Source organism: Nicotiana tabacum, chromosome 2 (assembly GCF_000715075.1).
Source record: "Nicotiana tabacum cultivar K326 chromosome 2, ASM71507v2, whole genome shotgun sequence".
In the NCBI taxonomy this organism is placed as follows: domain Eukaryota; kingdom Viridiplantae; phylum Streptophyta; class Magnoliopsida; order Solanales; family Solanaceae; genus Nicotiana; species Nicotiana tabacum.
In genome coordinates, this window is record NC_134081.1 from 109,820,405 (window position 1) to 109,837,814 (window position 17,410).

At 35.2% G+C, this 17,410-nt stretch overlaps 1 protein-coding gene across 1 annotated transcript; it reads right to left on the reverse strand.

Annotated features, from left to right (window-relative positions):
* Positions 1 to 7,328: 7,328 nt before the first annotated feature.
* On the reverse strand, positions 7,329 to 11,929 carry LOC107764613 (uncharacterized). The gene is made up of 3 exons (XM_075228025.1): positions 11,168 to 11,929; positions 8,219 to 8,749; positions 7,329 to 7,424 (listed from the first exon to the last, which is right to left on the reverse strand). The coding sequence occupies exons 1-3, from the start codon at positions 11,927 to 11,929 to the stop codon at positions 7,329 to 7,331; spliced, it is 1,389 nt and encodes a 462-aa protein (XP_075084126.1).
* Positions 11,930 to 17,410: the final 5,481 nt, after the last annotated feature.

The window sequence follows — 17,410 nt, forward strand, 5'->3', positions numbered from 1 at the left end:
ACCTTTGTGGTTTTGTGTACTCCCGTTTTGGAGAGTAAAGCCTTCGTGGCGTATTGTTGGAGATTAAAATCTACGTGATTTTTACTCCAGTTTGAAAACGTGTATTAAACGTTTGTTTGTGTCATTCTTTTACAGAAAAAATGACGACTGAAAGCGAAAACCAAGCTGTTTCGATGGTGACTGCCAACGCATCGACAAGCCGAACACCGGCGTTGGCACCGGCAAAAAAATCCGAAAAATTTTTCGGGATTGATTTCAAGCGCTGGCAGCAGAAGATGTTCTTCTACTTAACTACGTTATGTCTACAGAAGTTCATCAAGGAAGATGTTCCTGATCTGCCAGATAAAACTCCAGAGAATGAACGCTTTATCGTGATTGAAGCGTGGAAGCATTCTGATTTTTTATGCAAGAATTATATTCTTAGCGGACTGGATGATAATCTGTATAATGTATACAGTGGCGTGGAGACGTCAAAAGAATTGTGGAATGCGCTTGAAAAGAAATATAAAACTGAAGATGCCGGGATGAAGAAATTCGTTGCCGCAAAATTTTTGGACTACAAAATGGTAGATAGCAAGTCTGTTATTACCCAAGTCCAGGAATTGCAAGTGATTATTCATGATCTACTTGCTAAAGGTCTTGTCATCAATGAAGCATTCCAAGTAGCAGCAATGATTCAGAAGTTGCTTCCATTGTGGAAGGACTTCAAAAATTATTTGAAACACAAACGAAAGGAAATGTCCCTTGAAGATCTCATTGTTCGGTTGAGAATCGAAGAGGACAATAAAGCTGCTGAAAGGAGAGGCCGTGGAAATTCAACAATAATGGGAGCAAATATTGTTGAAGATAACAAAAAGAGGAAGAAGGCTTCTGGTCCGAAATACAACCCAAGCAAGAAGCGGTTCAGTGGAAACTGCTACAACTGTGGGAAAAACGGACACAAATCTACGGAGTGTCGTGCTCCGAAGAAAGACAAAAAAAGGGGTCAAGCAAACATGGTAGTAAATCATGATGATGTTGATAACTTGTGTGCCATGCTTTCTGAATGTAACTTGGTGGGAAATCCTAAACTGTGGTGGTTTGATTCAGGAGCCACTCGCCATGTTTGTGCAGTTAGAGAAGCTTTTGCTACTTATGCTCCTGCTGGACCCGGAGAGACAGTTTATATGAGAAATGCTTCAACAGCAAAAGTTGAAGGATATGGGAAGATATTTCTGAAAATGACTTCTGGCAAGGTCATGACTTTGAACAATGTCCTTCATGTTCCCGAAATGAGAAAGAATTTAGTCTCTACTGGACTTCTTGTTAAGCACGGTTTTAAGTGCATTTTTGTGTCTGACAAGGTTGTCATAAGTAAGATGAAATATTTGTAGGAAAAGGTTACCTCACCGAGGGCCTTTTCAATCTGAATGTAATGGTTGTGGAAAACAATAATAATATTTCAGCTTCTTCTTACTTACTTGAGTCAAATGATTTATGGCATGTACGTTTGGGTCATGTCAATTATAAAACCTTGCGAAAAATGATTAACTTGGAAGTACTGCCTAAGTTTGAATGCGAAAAATCAAAATGTCAAACATGTGTGGAATCTAAGTATGTTAAACATCCTTATAAGTCAGTTGAAAGGAATTCAAATCCTTTAGACTTAATTCACACAGATATTTGTGACATGAAGTCAATACCATCTCGCGGTGGAAAGAAGTATTTCATAACTTTTATTGACGATGGTACTCGATATTGCTATGTTTACTTACTGAATAGTAAAGATGAAGCAATAGACGCATTCAGACAATACAAAAATGAAGTTGAAACGCAACTTAACAAGAAAGTAAAAAATGATAAGAAGTGATATGGGTGGTGAATATGAATCTCCTTTTGAAGAAATATGTTTAGAATATGAAATTATTCATCAAACAATAGCTCCTTACATGCCCCAATCTAATGGGATTGCGGAAAGAAAGAATCGCACCTTAAAGGAGATGATGAACGCGTTGTTGATAAGTTCTGGGTTGCCACAAAACTTGTGGGGGGAAGCCATTCTTACGGCTAATCGAATATTAAATCGAGTTCCCCATAGCAAAACACAATCCATTCCATATGAAAAATGGAAAGGAAGGAAGCCCAACTTGAATTATTTTAAAGTGTGGGGGTGTTTGGCAAAAGTGCAAGTTTCTAAACCCAAAAGGGTAAAGATAGGACCGAAAACCATTGATTGTGTTTTCATAGGATATGCGGCAAATAGTAAAGCATATCGATTTCTGGTTCATAAATCAGAAAATCCCGACATTCATAATAATACGGTTATAGAATCAAATAATGCTGAGTTTTTTGAAAATATATATCCGTATAAAAAGGAATATGAGTCATTTGGTGAAGGATCTAAACGACCTTGGGAAGAAACAAAAGAAAGTACATATAATCAGGAGGATCCAAGACGTAGTAAACGTCAAAGAACTTCTACTTCATTTGGACCAGATTTTGTAACTTTCTTATTGGAGAATGAGCCTCAAACATTTAAAGAAGCTATGACTTCTTCGGAATCATTGTTTTGGAAAGAGGCAGTCAATAGTGAAATAGAATCCATATTGAACAACCATAAATGAGAATTGGTTGATCTTCCTCCTGGAAATAAACCTTTGGGTTCTAAATAGATTTTTAAGAGAAAAATCAAAGATGATGGCACTATTGATAAATTCAAGGCAAGACTCGTAGTCAAAGGGTATAGACAACGAGAAGGTATAGACTACTTTGATACATACTCTCCAGTTACAAGAATTACATCCATACGGATGTTAGTAGCATTAGCTGCAGTGTATGGTCTTGAAATTCATCAAATGGATGTTAAGACAGCCTTCTTAAATGGAGAGTTGGAGGAAGAAATTTACATTGAACAACCTGAAGGGTTTGTGGTTCCAGGTAAAGAAAAGAAGGTATGTAGACTTGTTAAGTCTCTTTACGGACTAAAACAAGCACCCAAACAATGGCATGCGAAATTTGACCAAACAATGTTGTCAAATGGTTTTAAGATAAATGAATGTGATAAATGTGTGTACATTAAAAATATTCCAAATCACATAGTCATTGTTTGCCTATATGTGGATGATATGCTGATAATGAGTAATGACATTGCCAACATAAATGCTACTAAGCGTATGCTCAATCGCAAATTTGATATGAAAGACTTGGGAGTTGCTGATTTAATTCTGGGAATTAAGATCCATAAGACTCCTCAAGGTCTGGCATTGTCACAATCTCATTATATTAAGACAGTACTTGAAAAATTCAAGCACTTGGGCTTTAAAATTGCAAAGAGTCCAATTGACGTGAATCTTGCATTAGCAAAGAATAAAGGCCAAAGTATATCATAATTGGATTATGCTCGTGTGTTGGGATACTTAATGTATATCATGAATTGTACACGACCAGATATAGCTTGTGCTATAAGTAAACTGAGTCGATATACGAGCAATCCAGGCCAATCTCATTGGATGGCAATGAAACGAGTTTTGGGATATTTAGAACATACCCAGAACTTTGACTTGCACTACAGTAAATTTCCTGCGGTGATTGAGGGATACTGTGATGCAAATTGGATCACCGGTTCAACTGATTCTAAGTCCACGAGTGGATATGTATTCACTATTGGTGGAGGAGCGGTATCTTGGAAGTCGTCCAAACAAACATGTATTGCCCGCTCTACAATGAAGGCTGAATTCATAGCCTTAGATAAAGCCGGTGAAGAAGCTGAATGGCTCCGGAATTTCTTGGAAGACATTCCATTTTGGCCCAAACCGTTGGCACCAATATACATACATTGTGATAGTCAAGCGGCAATTGGAAGGGCTGGGAGCGTTATGTATAACGGTAAATCTCGTCATATACGACGAAGACATAAAACCGTTAGGCAATTACTCTCTAGAGGAATTATCACGATTGACTATGTAAAGTCAAGTGATAATGTGTCGGATCCACTTACAAAAGGCCTAACTAGAGAGGTAGTTGAGAAATCATCAAGGGGAATGGGGCTATGGCCGAGAACAAGTCATTGTGGCGGTAACTCTACCTAGAAGACTGGAGATCCCAAGATCTAGGTTCAAGGAGATCAAACAAAGTCATTAATGACGGTTCAACATTGTCAAATAAAATTTTAGTCCGTTCTCGTGATGAGACAATGTTCAGTACCAAGGATAAAGCATTAAGGCTTTTTAATAATTTCTAAATTTGATACGGGGTATATCAAAAAGTGTATCTACAGGATAACACGTTTAGGAATCACCTATGTAATTGTGAAGTGTTAGCCGCTTCAAGGAGAACTTTGTAAGGCCAGTTCTCTACACACTTATGAAACCAGGCGGTGTTCATGGCTGAAACGAACACAACAATGAGAACCAAAGACGGTTAAGGATTGATTGTGTGACTTATGGTTGTCTAGGTATACACCAAAGATCGACGGTTCAAAGACATCAAATCTACCGATTGACCGAGTATATCCGACATAAGTTTACTACGGAAAGTTCAAAGGGAAACTTACTTATCCAGATGCGATTAATTCTTGCTTGTAAATCACACAGTTTTTCCATGCATACTTCCGTGATATAGCCATTCCCCATTCATGTGGGGGATTGTTGAGGTTTTTTGTTTTTAAGATGAAATAGTCTTAAAATGAGGGTGAATGGGAAATGGAGGAAAAATAAAATTTTTGAGTAAAATTTTAAGTTTCCCCTCTTGACAATGAGACATTGTCCCATATTGGAAGAGGAAAAGATTTTTGGTGGGTATATATATAATTGCTCTTCTTGTAGCTCTTAAAGAGTTAAGAAGAAAGCAAGCCTCGCGCCGTCGTCGTCGTCGCTCGCTCGGCTACGGCTTCCGGATTCGGATTCGGATTCGGTCAAATGATCGATTGATTGATTAATTTTTTGGACCAAATTTATTTGTTAATAGTAAATATTGATTCTAATCTTCACTGGCCTGCTTGTCGTCATGGAAATTGAGAACTTGTAAATTTTTGTTTGAGTGTTTCCGGAGGATTCTAAAACAGTGGTATATCCCTCTTTATTTGGAGTATTAAAGAGGTGCAATTAAATTAAACCTTAATAGTTTGGATGAACTTAAACGTGAAAGTTTTGCTTTGTAACGGCTGGTTTGCCGAAAATTCTGAAACGGTGCCTTTCATTTTTAATAGCTTAACTGTTTAGATTTAATAATTGAGTATCCTATTAAAATGAGAGGGGAAAACTTTAAAAAAATGAGAAATTAGATAAATGTAATTCCTGGTCAATGAGGACTGCCACATCACCTGGCCAATGTCCCTCAATATATATATATATATTAATAGATTCAAGTTGGAGGAAGGCCAATTCATTTTACTACCTTTATACATGCACTAGTCAATTTGTCCGCGCTTTGTGCGGTCATTAAAAAAATAACGAATTTACGGTTTGATCTTGTTATACATTTAATCGAGATATAAGAAATAAAATTTTCATTTTTATACATACAAATATAAATATTTTCTCCAATTAACTCCAAGTCTCTATATAACCATTAACCTAAATTAATTTCGTTTAAATACTAAAAGTAGGAAATGATTATTACTCCTATTTGATAGTTATCATGCACTTTTCACTAATTCCCAAACCCGATATGTGAAGTTATAGTAAGATTATGGGTTGATAGACATTAAATAATTAGGCTTAAAATAGTTGTGATTAAAATTTAGACATTATCCAGAATAAAATAGGGTCAAATACTCAAATTGATGTTATTCTTCTTTCAACGTTTCAAAAGAACTTACTGAATATGAGATTAATCACATAATAGCTGTCTTTATAACGTATCAAAAACAATTATCAAAATTTACGAACTCAGAGCATGTGCAGTAATGGGGAGTGGGAAGACAAAAAGAGCAACATTTAGAGTATCCAATACCGTTGCCTACCTAAGGACAAATGAAGCTGATAAACAAAAAACTGGGCAAAAGAACCAAAACTAATTTCGTTAAAATATTTAATATACAATAATAACTATCATCTAATTTACACCTTGTCTAAAAAGGTAAAAGAAAAAAATTAGAGAAGTTTATGCTAAAAAGGCGTATAGTGGTACGTAATACATTCCTCCTCGCACATATTATATTGCTTTCAAGTTCCATGACCTCCTCCCTCCCAACTGTTCAAGAAAATACTATTAACTCTCAATAAACTTTCTTTTTCTTTTCTTTTGTAAATCATTGTCATTTCTTATTACAAGTAAGCTTCATGTAAACTCAAACCATATAATAATTCAACATAGAGAAGAAAAACTCGTAACATTGAATTTAAAAAATACTACGTACCAAATAGATGTCGGGTTAAGCTTGCTATCTCATTTTGAAGCTTGGAAACCTTCTCAATTACAATAGCGTCTTCCAAATTTATTTAGAAACTGGCCACACACACCCTAATAGTGGAATACTGAAAGGTACCAGAAAGAGTAACAATATGGCATCAATTTAAACATTTCATCAATTTAATTTGGGATATAAAAAGGTATATAAGTTCCAAAGATTGACTTTTGGGCTTCTAAATTAATAAGGTAAAATAAAAAATAAAAAAAAAACATATGAAAAATACTATACAAAGAGATATTTTTAGAAAAAGGAAGAAGATTGAGCGAGGATTTCATGTATTGGGGTTGTACTTTGTAGCACAAGCATCAGAAGACATTTTCTTCACCATCGGTCTCTTACCTAGTTTGCTTGCACTGCAAAATTTTTTGATACAGTTGGTTGTGTCATCTTCGTCCATCATTTCTTTGCGGTGTACTATGCAAGAGCAAAACGAAATGTCTGGATTTTAAGAAACGCAAAAGAAATGGAAAGATAGGAGGAATGGAGGATGAATCGTTTTTGTCAAATAAGGTCCCGTCTTTCAATATATTTTGCTCGAATGTCTCCTTTAATTCAGTAACGTCCAAGGATAAAAGAAATTTAGTAACGTAAGGCGACTTGTGAGTTATTTGGATGAAGCACCTTTTAAGAAGTGACTTTTGATGTTTTAAAATAGCACATAAATGGCAAATATTTGGAGAAATGTCAAAAATTTGAGAAAAAAGATAAATATGATTCTTGAACAAAGAGATATACCATATCACTCCCCTAAAATATTCTGTATAATTATACCAATTTATAAGATCATAACAATTAAGATCAAGAGGAAACAACTATATTCAATTCTTGTTCAGAATAAATTAGAACATTGTGTAAGTCTAAATTACCATGAACTCAAAAGTTCACATGCTTGAATAATCAAACATTTCTCAACGAAGTTAACAATTTATAAACAAATCTATATACTATTAAAAGGAGACGGTCTAATTTGAATATCCATGGATTTATCGAACGATAATGACACGTCACAGCACTGACGACGTGGCGCCCTAACCTGAAACGTGTTAGATTTTTTTTTAAGAAATCAAAAACTTCCTCAAATTTAGAAAAACAAAAATACTAGTCAAACTAATTTATACCCATTTCTTAGTTTATTAGTCTCTTGTTGCACGCGTTGCGCATATACTTAATCTCCATGAATATAAAACTTTAAAAAATCACATACTATTATATTAAACGTTATATTTGAATTATATCTAAATTAAAAATTAAAATATAAGTTCTAGAAAATAATAATTGTTGATCCTATTTTAACTAACTCAATAAAGCTAAGAAAGAAATAATATCCCAGGGAGACTCTTCATCATCTCAGTAGATATATTCAACTTGAAAGTGCTGACACGGATAAAATTTTTTTAATAATCTTTAGGTACATCTCCAATTTTTATAAACGTTTATTTTTTGGGAGGTTTGATTTCTTGAACAACAAATCTTTTTATTTTTTAGTTTTGATAAACAATTTTTGGCTTTGTCCAAAATCAATCCCTTTCCATTGCGTTTTCACCGCTCTGCCTTCTCCCTTATATCTACTATCTTATTACCAATAATTTACCAAATATATTGACCGTTTATTATCAAAGCGATACTTTTATCTAAATACTCAACTACTGTACGTGTTTATAAATGAGTTCAACACTTACGCATTTTAACCAATTTTAGTCACTTAAGCCAAATGGACTCTAATTGACAGAAATTAACTACATTATTCACTATCAAAGTGATTCAAAAGGGTGGAGAACATAGTAGTAAAAAGAAATAAAAGAAGATGCAATTTACGTAGATTAGTACCTGTCTAGTATCAGCATCCAACTTGCGAGAGAAGACTCTTATCTCTTCCAAATTCTTGATTTTATTGCCATCTTTTGCACAAGTTTTCCCAACTCTATACCTCGTATAATTGGTCCAAACATTATTTCCATAAGAATCAACACTTTTTAAGAAGGCAACCATTTTCTTGCATGGATCATTAGACTCAACCCTTGTCCTAAACATAAAATGTGGTCGTTTCTTGTCTTTATCCCATGGTTCAAATGTCCTTAGCACTGTAATAAGATCAGGAAGTTTAATGTTGCCCTCGTAAACTTGTATAGCATAACCCCAAGCTATTGAAACAGATAGTGAATTTTTTCGATCGTAGCATATAGTTTGTTGTGATATTCTTGTAGGATCAGCATTAGCAGCTTTGAATAAATGTTTCAGAGCTTGAATTTTTGTCATGTTGGGGAAAATTGAGTGCATTCTTTCTACATGATGAAGAGATAGTAATGGTGATAATGGATGCGATGAAAGCAATCCAAATAGATTTCCCCATAAATCATCCTGCTCAGAGAAAACAAAACGAATGATTATATTAGTTATAGGAGTTAATACCCTAAAACCTCCCTTAAACTATCACATTTTTGTTAGTTTCCTGCTTAAACTATTCGGTGTCCCCAAAATCCCCCTGAACTATATTGTCCTTCATATTAAAACCCCTTCGTTGCTGACATGGCATAACGTGTTTAAACACTCGCTTGGGAGCACGTGACAGCTGAAAAAAACTATCAAAATGATTCACATAACAGAAAATAATGGCTAATTAGCCTAACCTCTTTCAATTTATTTTTTTAATAAATATTCTTCTTATTTCAATTATATCTACCTTTCTTCCTTAGTTTTTCACCATTCTTCCTTATTTTTGTACCTTCTTCTTCATTTTTAACCTTTGTTCTTCAGGTCTCCATATGGGTTTCCTCTAAAACAAATTCTCCCTCTCTTGTTTTCCCTGAAATGAGTTATTCTCTTTCTTGTTTTAATGTTTTTTCATGTCTTACACATATTGTTGAAAGGATACCAATTTAAATCTTCTTATTAAACTCAACACCTTGTAGAGAATAAAGTTGAATCTCTTGAACCTTCTTTATGTAATCTGGAATTAGAGAATGTAATTGTTGGCCAATTGATTTTTTATTTATGAAATTTTACCTTGTGTAATCTTTTATATGTAATATAAGATGATTTTTAAGATATGCAACACCATATGCCTTTATTTATATTTTATGTGCTATAAAGTTAATATAAATAAGAACTTATTCAACTGAAATTTAGCATAAAGCACAATCTGAATTAATCCTAAAATTAACACATTACATTAAATATTATTTTGGCCAAAACTCCTAAAATTAATCAATCATCTGAGAGTAATACATCATGAGTAAACTATATAATTTTTTTTGTACAAACGACAAGTTAATATAGTTAGACAGACGCACCTTTAAAAGTCCAACTTGGGGTTTTAATATAAAAAGAAATATTATTCAAGGGGTTTTTAGGGACACCAAATAGTTTAAGCAGGTAAATAGTTTAGAGGGTTTTTAGGTTGAGTTAAATAGCCACATGTAGTGCCACATGGTACATTTTTTTAGATAATTAGGAGTGTGTACTAGACGTACCTCTAAGAATGCGACGATGGAGTTTTAATATGATGGGCAATATAGTTCAGGGGAATTTTGGGGACAACGAATTGTTTAAGTAGACACCGGATAATTTGAGTAGGAAACTCATAAAAAACATAATAGTTTAGGGGGATTTTAGGGTATTATATTAATTAGGGGATGATAAAAGCAAACTAGATGTAGATTTTCGTCTCACTACCGTAAATGCGTATAATTAGCTAATATCGAAATCTACAACAACAACAACAACAACCCAACGTAATCCCACAAGTGGGTTTAAGGAGGGTAGTGTGTACGCAGCCTCACTCTTACCTTCCGAAGGTAGAGAGACTGTTTTCGATAGACCCCAGCCCAAGCAAAGCACAGTCATAGCAATTTAAAAAAGAAATACAGTAGTAAAAAACCATGAAAGAGAAGCAGTGCCAACAACTAGATAATAAGATAACATAAGCAAAGAAACAACACGTAACAATAATAGAAATCTAAGGGTAAGAAAATGCGAGAATTATACTTAAGCTACTAGTATGGTAAAAAAAAACGCTCGTCTACCTACTAGACATCTACCTTAATTTTGGCCCTCCACACTTTCATATCAAGAATCATGTCATCGCTAAGCTGGACATCTAGCCTTTTCTTTTGATTAGTGAAGGAAACAATTCTTAAAGTCGTGCGAGTCCATACACGTATTTTTCCAATTTCATTTCCTCCCCTAGATCAAATCATTATTAATTAAAGGAGAGGTGGTTTAAGTCACATCTTGAAGTCTGTCCATATTAATATCGACTTTGTCTATACATTTAATGCATTTAACTATTTGTCCTCTTTCAAGCGTATAGCTGAGAAGCAGATGAATATTGACGAAGAAACAATAATAACAACTCAATCCCAAATTAGTTGGGATTAGTTATATGAATCATTCACACCTATATTCCGCTCTATTACCGAGATATTGTTAATGAAACAAGATGTACCGAATTTCAATATCACTGTCTCTTTAACTTTTAAACACTTCGAAATAACAGGATTATTTAAATAGAGGCGGAATTAAGAATTGAAATTTATGAATTTTATATCTTAATCATTTGAGTTACTGAGTTCTAATTTAATAATTTGCACATATTAAATGAATTTGAAACAAAATATAGTTAGAATTCAAAATTATTGGGTTCTACCAACCCCTTCCTATTCAGTATCCTTGTATTGGAGAAATTGGGGGGGGGGAGGGGGTGGTTGTGATCAAATTCCAAAGTTGATAACTAATACAGTAACTACAAGAGAGTAACATTATTAAAATTTTACTTACTTGGTGAAAACCAGGTTCATGTGTTAAACTTACGCCAAGTTCTGCCAAGCAAGAGAAAATTCTAGCATCACTACCATAGAGATTTGGGTACCGCATCAAACAAGAATCCAAAACCCCAGCTAAAGCTTTAGCCAAAGGTCGACTTATCGCATATCCGCCACCACCAAATGCCATATCAAATGAAAAATAAGCATTTTGAGCATAGCTCTCTGAATTAGACCCTATATAATACCATTCATTATGATCATATTTTTCTAGCGTCTTCACCAAATTATCCACGAAAAATACTGTATCGTCATCTCCAAAAATGTACCATCGCACGTTAGGATCGTCACGTGCGACCACTTGTTTTATCATGCACGTTATGCCAATGGCATAACGAGCCCCTTTACGATGGGTATACGGGAAACGAGAAGTGTTTTCGTAAATTAAAATTTGTGGAAGATCGATGTTTTTTGGAGAATTATCCGATGGAGTGTGGTCTAAAAATACATAAGCTTTCGTTGAGTTAGGCTTGTACCATAGAGGGAGGAGTTCTTTGCGTTTGGAAAAGGTTTTAGAGGAAGAAGCAATTGAGAAAACAAGGTGGTTAACGGTGGTCGGAGAGTTTTTGTTGGTGGCGGCTGTGATTGTGGAGGAGAATGAGGTTAATTTTTGGAAAATGGAGGTAGAACGATGGTAATTGAGAGAAAGAAAAAAGAATGAGAAAAAGGTGAGTATTAAGCAAATGTCTTTGAAGCAAAATGGGGTTTTGGAAAACATTTTTATTTGATTAGAGAGGTTTAGTGAATCGAAATGACTTTGTTCAAGTTAAAATGTATTTTTGACAGATTTTTGATGTGTGAAAATGTATTTCAATATATTGGAGACCTGGTGAATCATAGACTGGATTTTGTGAGAAGAAATGAAAGCATTTGAAAATTAATACTAATATTTACTCTATTAGTATACTTTACTAACAAAAACAGACTTACAACAAGCTTTGTTTGATTAGTCAACATGTAAAGAGATGTTATTCTTGTTTTATATGGACACCTTTTAAATGCAATCCATGGCTACATGCCACAACAGTAAATGTTATTAACCTCATATATAATATAAGAACACTTCTAAAGATCCAAATATCTACACTGGCCTAACTTTCAAAATTCAATGTAATGTTCTGTATCTAGCTCAGTTTACTTCGCATTTTACGCTGTAAAGTTACTAAGCACACACGTAAAGTTACTATTTTGTTTAATACATAAAAATTAATCGATCAATCTTACGCGAACAAACGGAAATGTTTATATTTCAGTTCAAAATAAAAAAAAAGTCAAATAAAATTGGCCGTAAGTTATAAGTATATGTATTTTTCTCATTGCAATTTAAATGTGAAGAAAAAAAACAAGTCAACAATTTGTGGATTAAAATGGAATTGAGTTGTGGCATAGTAAGACACTTTCTTTATTTTATTTGTTTTTCTGCAAAAGATATAATAACACAACCCAAAGACCAAAGTCACATAGTTCCTAAATTTTTACATAAAGAAATTGCATAGGATAAAATTAATTTATATTAAATGCTCGAATGATTACATGACACGTGGAGCCGGAGGTAGACGGAAGATGAAGCGAGTGGGAACCAAGATCGAGGATAACTGTTTCGGTTGGTATCGGGTAGATTCCAAAGGGAACGCAGTCAACTGAGGCAAATGAATGTTTGTCATCGGATGACATTTAATCAAGAATATTCCTCAGTATTAAATACGCAACGTTGTAGAGAATTTTGGCATTCATGCCCTACTGTTACATATTCATCTATGGCCCCATTATTGTCATTTACGAGGGGTTTGATCCTAGGATCTTGTTCCCAAGGTATAACTAATAAATATGAGCTTCAACAACTATTGTAGAGAGGACATCTCTGACAAAACTTATGCTATACATTATTCTCAAGCTAAATAATACTTTATTTTCTGTCTAATATTGTTCTTATCGCTGTCTTCGGAAGCCTTGCTCCTGGAACAAGCTGTCTGCTATTTATCTCTATTTCAATGCTAAGTCTTGTATTTTCATTTAATTTATTTATCATTTTGGGATCAAATCAGTTCCCTTGTCTGTAAACCACATAACAAATTCAACTATACTATTTTATAGGTAAACAGTTTGGCGCCCACCGTGGGGCCTAGACAGCTGCTTAATTGAGTTGATCCTTTCATCTATTACTAACTTATTTGATTCTTGGTTTCATAGCAAAAATTGTGGAAAATGGCAGCTAACGATGTCAACATCACACACAATATTGAGGCACAAGAAAATCTGCCTTAACATAAGGATTCGATCAGTTACACCCGCAACGAGGGGATGTAGCAACTTCGATTCATGGCGGGCGAAATCTCCGATATGTGCGGGAGACAACTCCTGATGACGTTGAGGACGAGTACGTTGCGGAAACAGTAATGATCTTGAGAGAGCAGCAAAAGGCCAACATGGGTCATCTCTCAAGGCAAGATCAGGCCTTGACGGAACTAAAGCAGGCATTTTCAGGCGCTTCCAACAATGCGAATGGAAGAGGCCCTATTCCTCCCGGCGCTCCCGTAAATCAAACAACTCAAAGAGTCGATAACAACACCCCGAGGGGTGAGGTTGGATTCGACGGAGCTGGTAACGACAATAACAATGATTCCTTCAAAATTGAACTCATGAGGTTTATGAGGGAAATGAATGAGCGGATGGATCAGAACGCGAAAGAGTTCCACGCTCGAATGGACCAAAATCCGGGCGCACCACCAGTGTTGAAGGATCCAGACACGAAGAAGTACACCCAATTGTTGTTCAAACCGAGCATAACACCATAATTGATTCCGAAAAGGTTCAAAATACTGGACATACCGAAGTATGATGGGACTTCAGAACCCTCAGGAGCACATCACAACTTATACAACGACGGTAAAAGGAAACGACTTGGCCCAACATGAGATTGAGTCGGTCCTGCTGAAGAAATTCGGGGAAACCCTCACGAAAGGGCCTTAACATGGTATTCACTCTTACCCGAACACTCAATAAATTCCTTTGAGATGCTTGCAAATATTTTCATCAAGGCACATGCCCGGGCCAGGAAGGTCCAGGCCCGGAAGGCGGACATATTCAGAATTTTGCAAGTAGAGTCTGAATTGCTGCGCTAATTCATGATGGGATTCCAGAAATAAGGGATGTTGTTACCAGCCATGCCAGATGAATGGGCAACTGAGGTATTTACTAAGGGGTTGAAACCGAGGAGCTCTGACGCCTCCCAAAAGTTGAAGGAAAGCCTGCTCGACTTCCACGCAACTACATGGGCAGATGTCCATAACCGTTATGAATCAAAGATAAGGATAACAAATGCTCGGGTTCCCGACATCGACCAAGGGTTGGGATAGAGAAAAGAACAGGGATAAATCGGAAGATAATTTTGACGTAGATTGGCATCTTCTAAGGGCCGATTGATCCCATACGAGAGGGCCAAAGGACAAAACAACAAAGGATTCTGGTCAGTGGATAGGTTCACTGTCACGACCTGAAATCTCACCTGTCGTGATGGCGCCTATCTCAATACTAGGAAAGCCGACAATCTCAATAAATCACCAAATCTTTTAAGTTTGAAAACATAATATCTAAATTCAGCGAAAGAAAACTCACAAATACATATATAAACACTCCCAAAATTCGGTGTCACTGAGTACATGAGCATCTAAATGAATACAAGGTCTGACTGATAAAATCACTGTCTGAAAATATAAAACAGTACAATAACTAAAAAGGAAGGGAGTCAAAGTCTGCGGACGCCAAGCAGCTACCTTGATAATCTCCACAGAATAAATTCCGAAATCTAGCAACCGCTGTATCTGGGAGCACCTGAATCTGCACACGAGGTGCAGAATGTAGTATGAGTACAACCAACTCAATAAGTAACAAAACTAACTTTTGGGCTGAAAGTAGTGACGAACTCAGCATGTACAGTCCATTATAGAAATAACAATACAAAAATATAGGCATGCTTTCAAGTTCAAGAGTTACTCTCTGTACAAATAAAATAGATCAATTCTGAACAATGTAGGGAATATGACATCTATGTATCTACATGCCAATGTACATACTGTGTGATGCACCTTAGTGAAAACTCTGTGTACTCACGATGTAAAATACTAAATCACTCAGTATTGTATATGGCTAATCCAACCCAAGGAAGATCCATCCCGAATATACATGTATATCCATCAACTGACAGTTAGTCACTCAGTACTGTATAAGACCAATCTAGCCCAGGGAAAGATCCATCCCCAAATATAACTGATTCAGACAAGATCCATGTCCAGGAAAAATCCATCCATCAATATAAATGCTTCGGGCAAGATCCATGCCCAGGGAAGATCCATCCCTCAATATAAATACTTCGGGCAAGATCTATGCCCAGAGAAGATCCATCTCTCAATATATATATCTATGGCAAGATCTATATATATATATATATATATATATATATATATATATATATATATATATATATATATATATATATATATATATATATATATATATATATATATATATATATATATATATATATATATATATATATATATATATATATATATATATATATATATATATATATATATATATATATATATATATATATATATATATATATATATATATATATATATATATATATATATATATATATATATATGAAAACAAATCAACTCGACATGATGATATGAAGTATCAATGAATGACAACAGAGACTAAGATATGATATGTAAGTGATAGATATGACTGAATACACCATTGTAAATTTAAACAAATAGTTCAACAATAATACGACCCATGTGGGTCCCAAAATATATTGGCGCGTAGCCAAATCATGATCTTTAACATGAGTTTCAGCTCAATTTCTCTAACACGTGGAGGATGTGCGAATAATGTCATTTATTTAATTATGCAACTTCCACGGAATCAATTAGGTCACAATTCCTATGATGCACGCCCGTCACCTAGTGTGTGCATCATCACCAAACAATTCATACAACATGTAATTTAGGGATTCATACCCTCAGAACCAAGTTTAGAAGTATTACTTATCTCAAACCGTGAAATTCTTTATTCCGCTATGTCCTTGCCACGAGAATTGGTCTCCAAATGCCTCGTATCTAGCCACAATCAATTTGATTCAGTCAATACCAATTATTGTAATAATTCCATAAGGAAATACTAATTTTCCAATAAAAATCCAAAATTAACTCAAAAATTGCCTGTGAGGCCCACATCTCGGAACCCGATAAAAGTTATAAAATATGAACGCCCATCCAACCACGAGTCCAACCATATAAATTTTACCAATTTCTGACATCAACTCGACCCTCAAATCTTAAGTTAAAGTCTTTGAAGATTTCTACCATGTTTAACTCAATCTTTACCCATTTGAACTCAACAATCTTTCCACAACCCTTATTGGTATGTGTATGTATAAATGGTACTCTTACACACAAGAATCATACTCTTAATCTCCCATCTTTTATCCAAAAAATCAAAATTGAAGAATTGGGGAAAAGATATTCTTACCTCTCTGAAGCCGTAGCAAGATCCTTGTGAAATCTTCACGTCTTGAACAAGAATTGATGAACAATTGACTAAGTCTTCACTTTCTCTCTCTAAAATGCTCTCACCTCTCTCTAAAATATCAGATAAAACCCTACAAAATGACCCACAATAGTGTTTTATAAGAATGGGGTCGGGTTTATAAAACCAGAAAAATTAAACCTCGAAACACATTCTGTGGTCGCATATGCGACTGCATAATGCTTCTGCGGCTCGCGGAATGGCCGCGAAATGTGGCCTCCGGAACTGGGCAAGGCCGCCTCAGCATGCGGTCGTTATGCAGTCCGCAGACCTGTTCTGCGGTCGCATAATGCACCGCATAACTGATCTGCGGCCGCATAATGCGCCGCATATTTTCCTCCACACTTGCCCCTCTCCTGATCCACTTTGCGACCATTATGCGGTCCGCAGAGTGATTCTGCGACCGCATAGTGGTCGCAGAAATGACCCTTTTTCCGACAAAAAATTTCTCTTACACATTGGTGCATTGTTCAAAACCTTTTACTAATTAACTTACCTCAGCACCACAAAACCTTTTTAACTTAAGTTTTAAACCTTCGAACTAAGTGCTCTAAATTATTCCAAACCACACCGGACCTGAACCAATTAACCCGATAAATCA

What these genes read in the sequence shown, in the direction of transcription:
- LOC107764613 (XM_075228025.1), bottom strand. Translation starts at nt 11,929, where the DNA reads ATGTTTTCCAAAACCCCATTTTGCTTCAAAGACATTTGCTTAATACTC. An exon ending in ATGAACCTGGTTTTCACCAA is followed by an intron (nt 8,750 to 11,167) that starts GTAAGTAAAATT and finishes TTCTCTGAGCAG; the next exon opens with GATGATTTATGGGGAAATCT. An exon ending in TGGATGCTGATACTAGACAG is followed by an intron (nt 7,425 to 8,218) that starts GTACTAATCTAC and finishes AACACGTTTCAG; the next exon opens with GTTAGGGCGCCACGTCGTCA.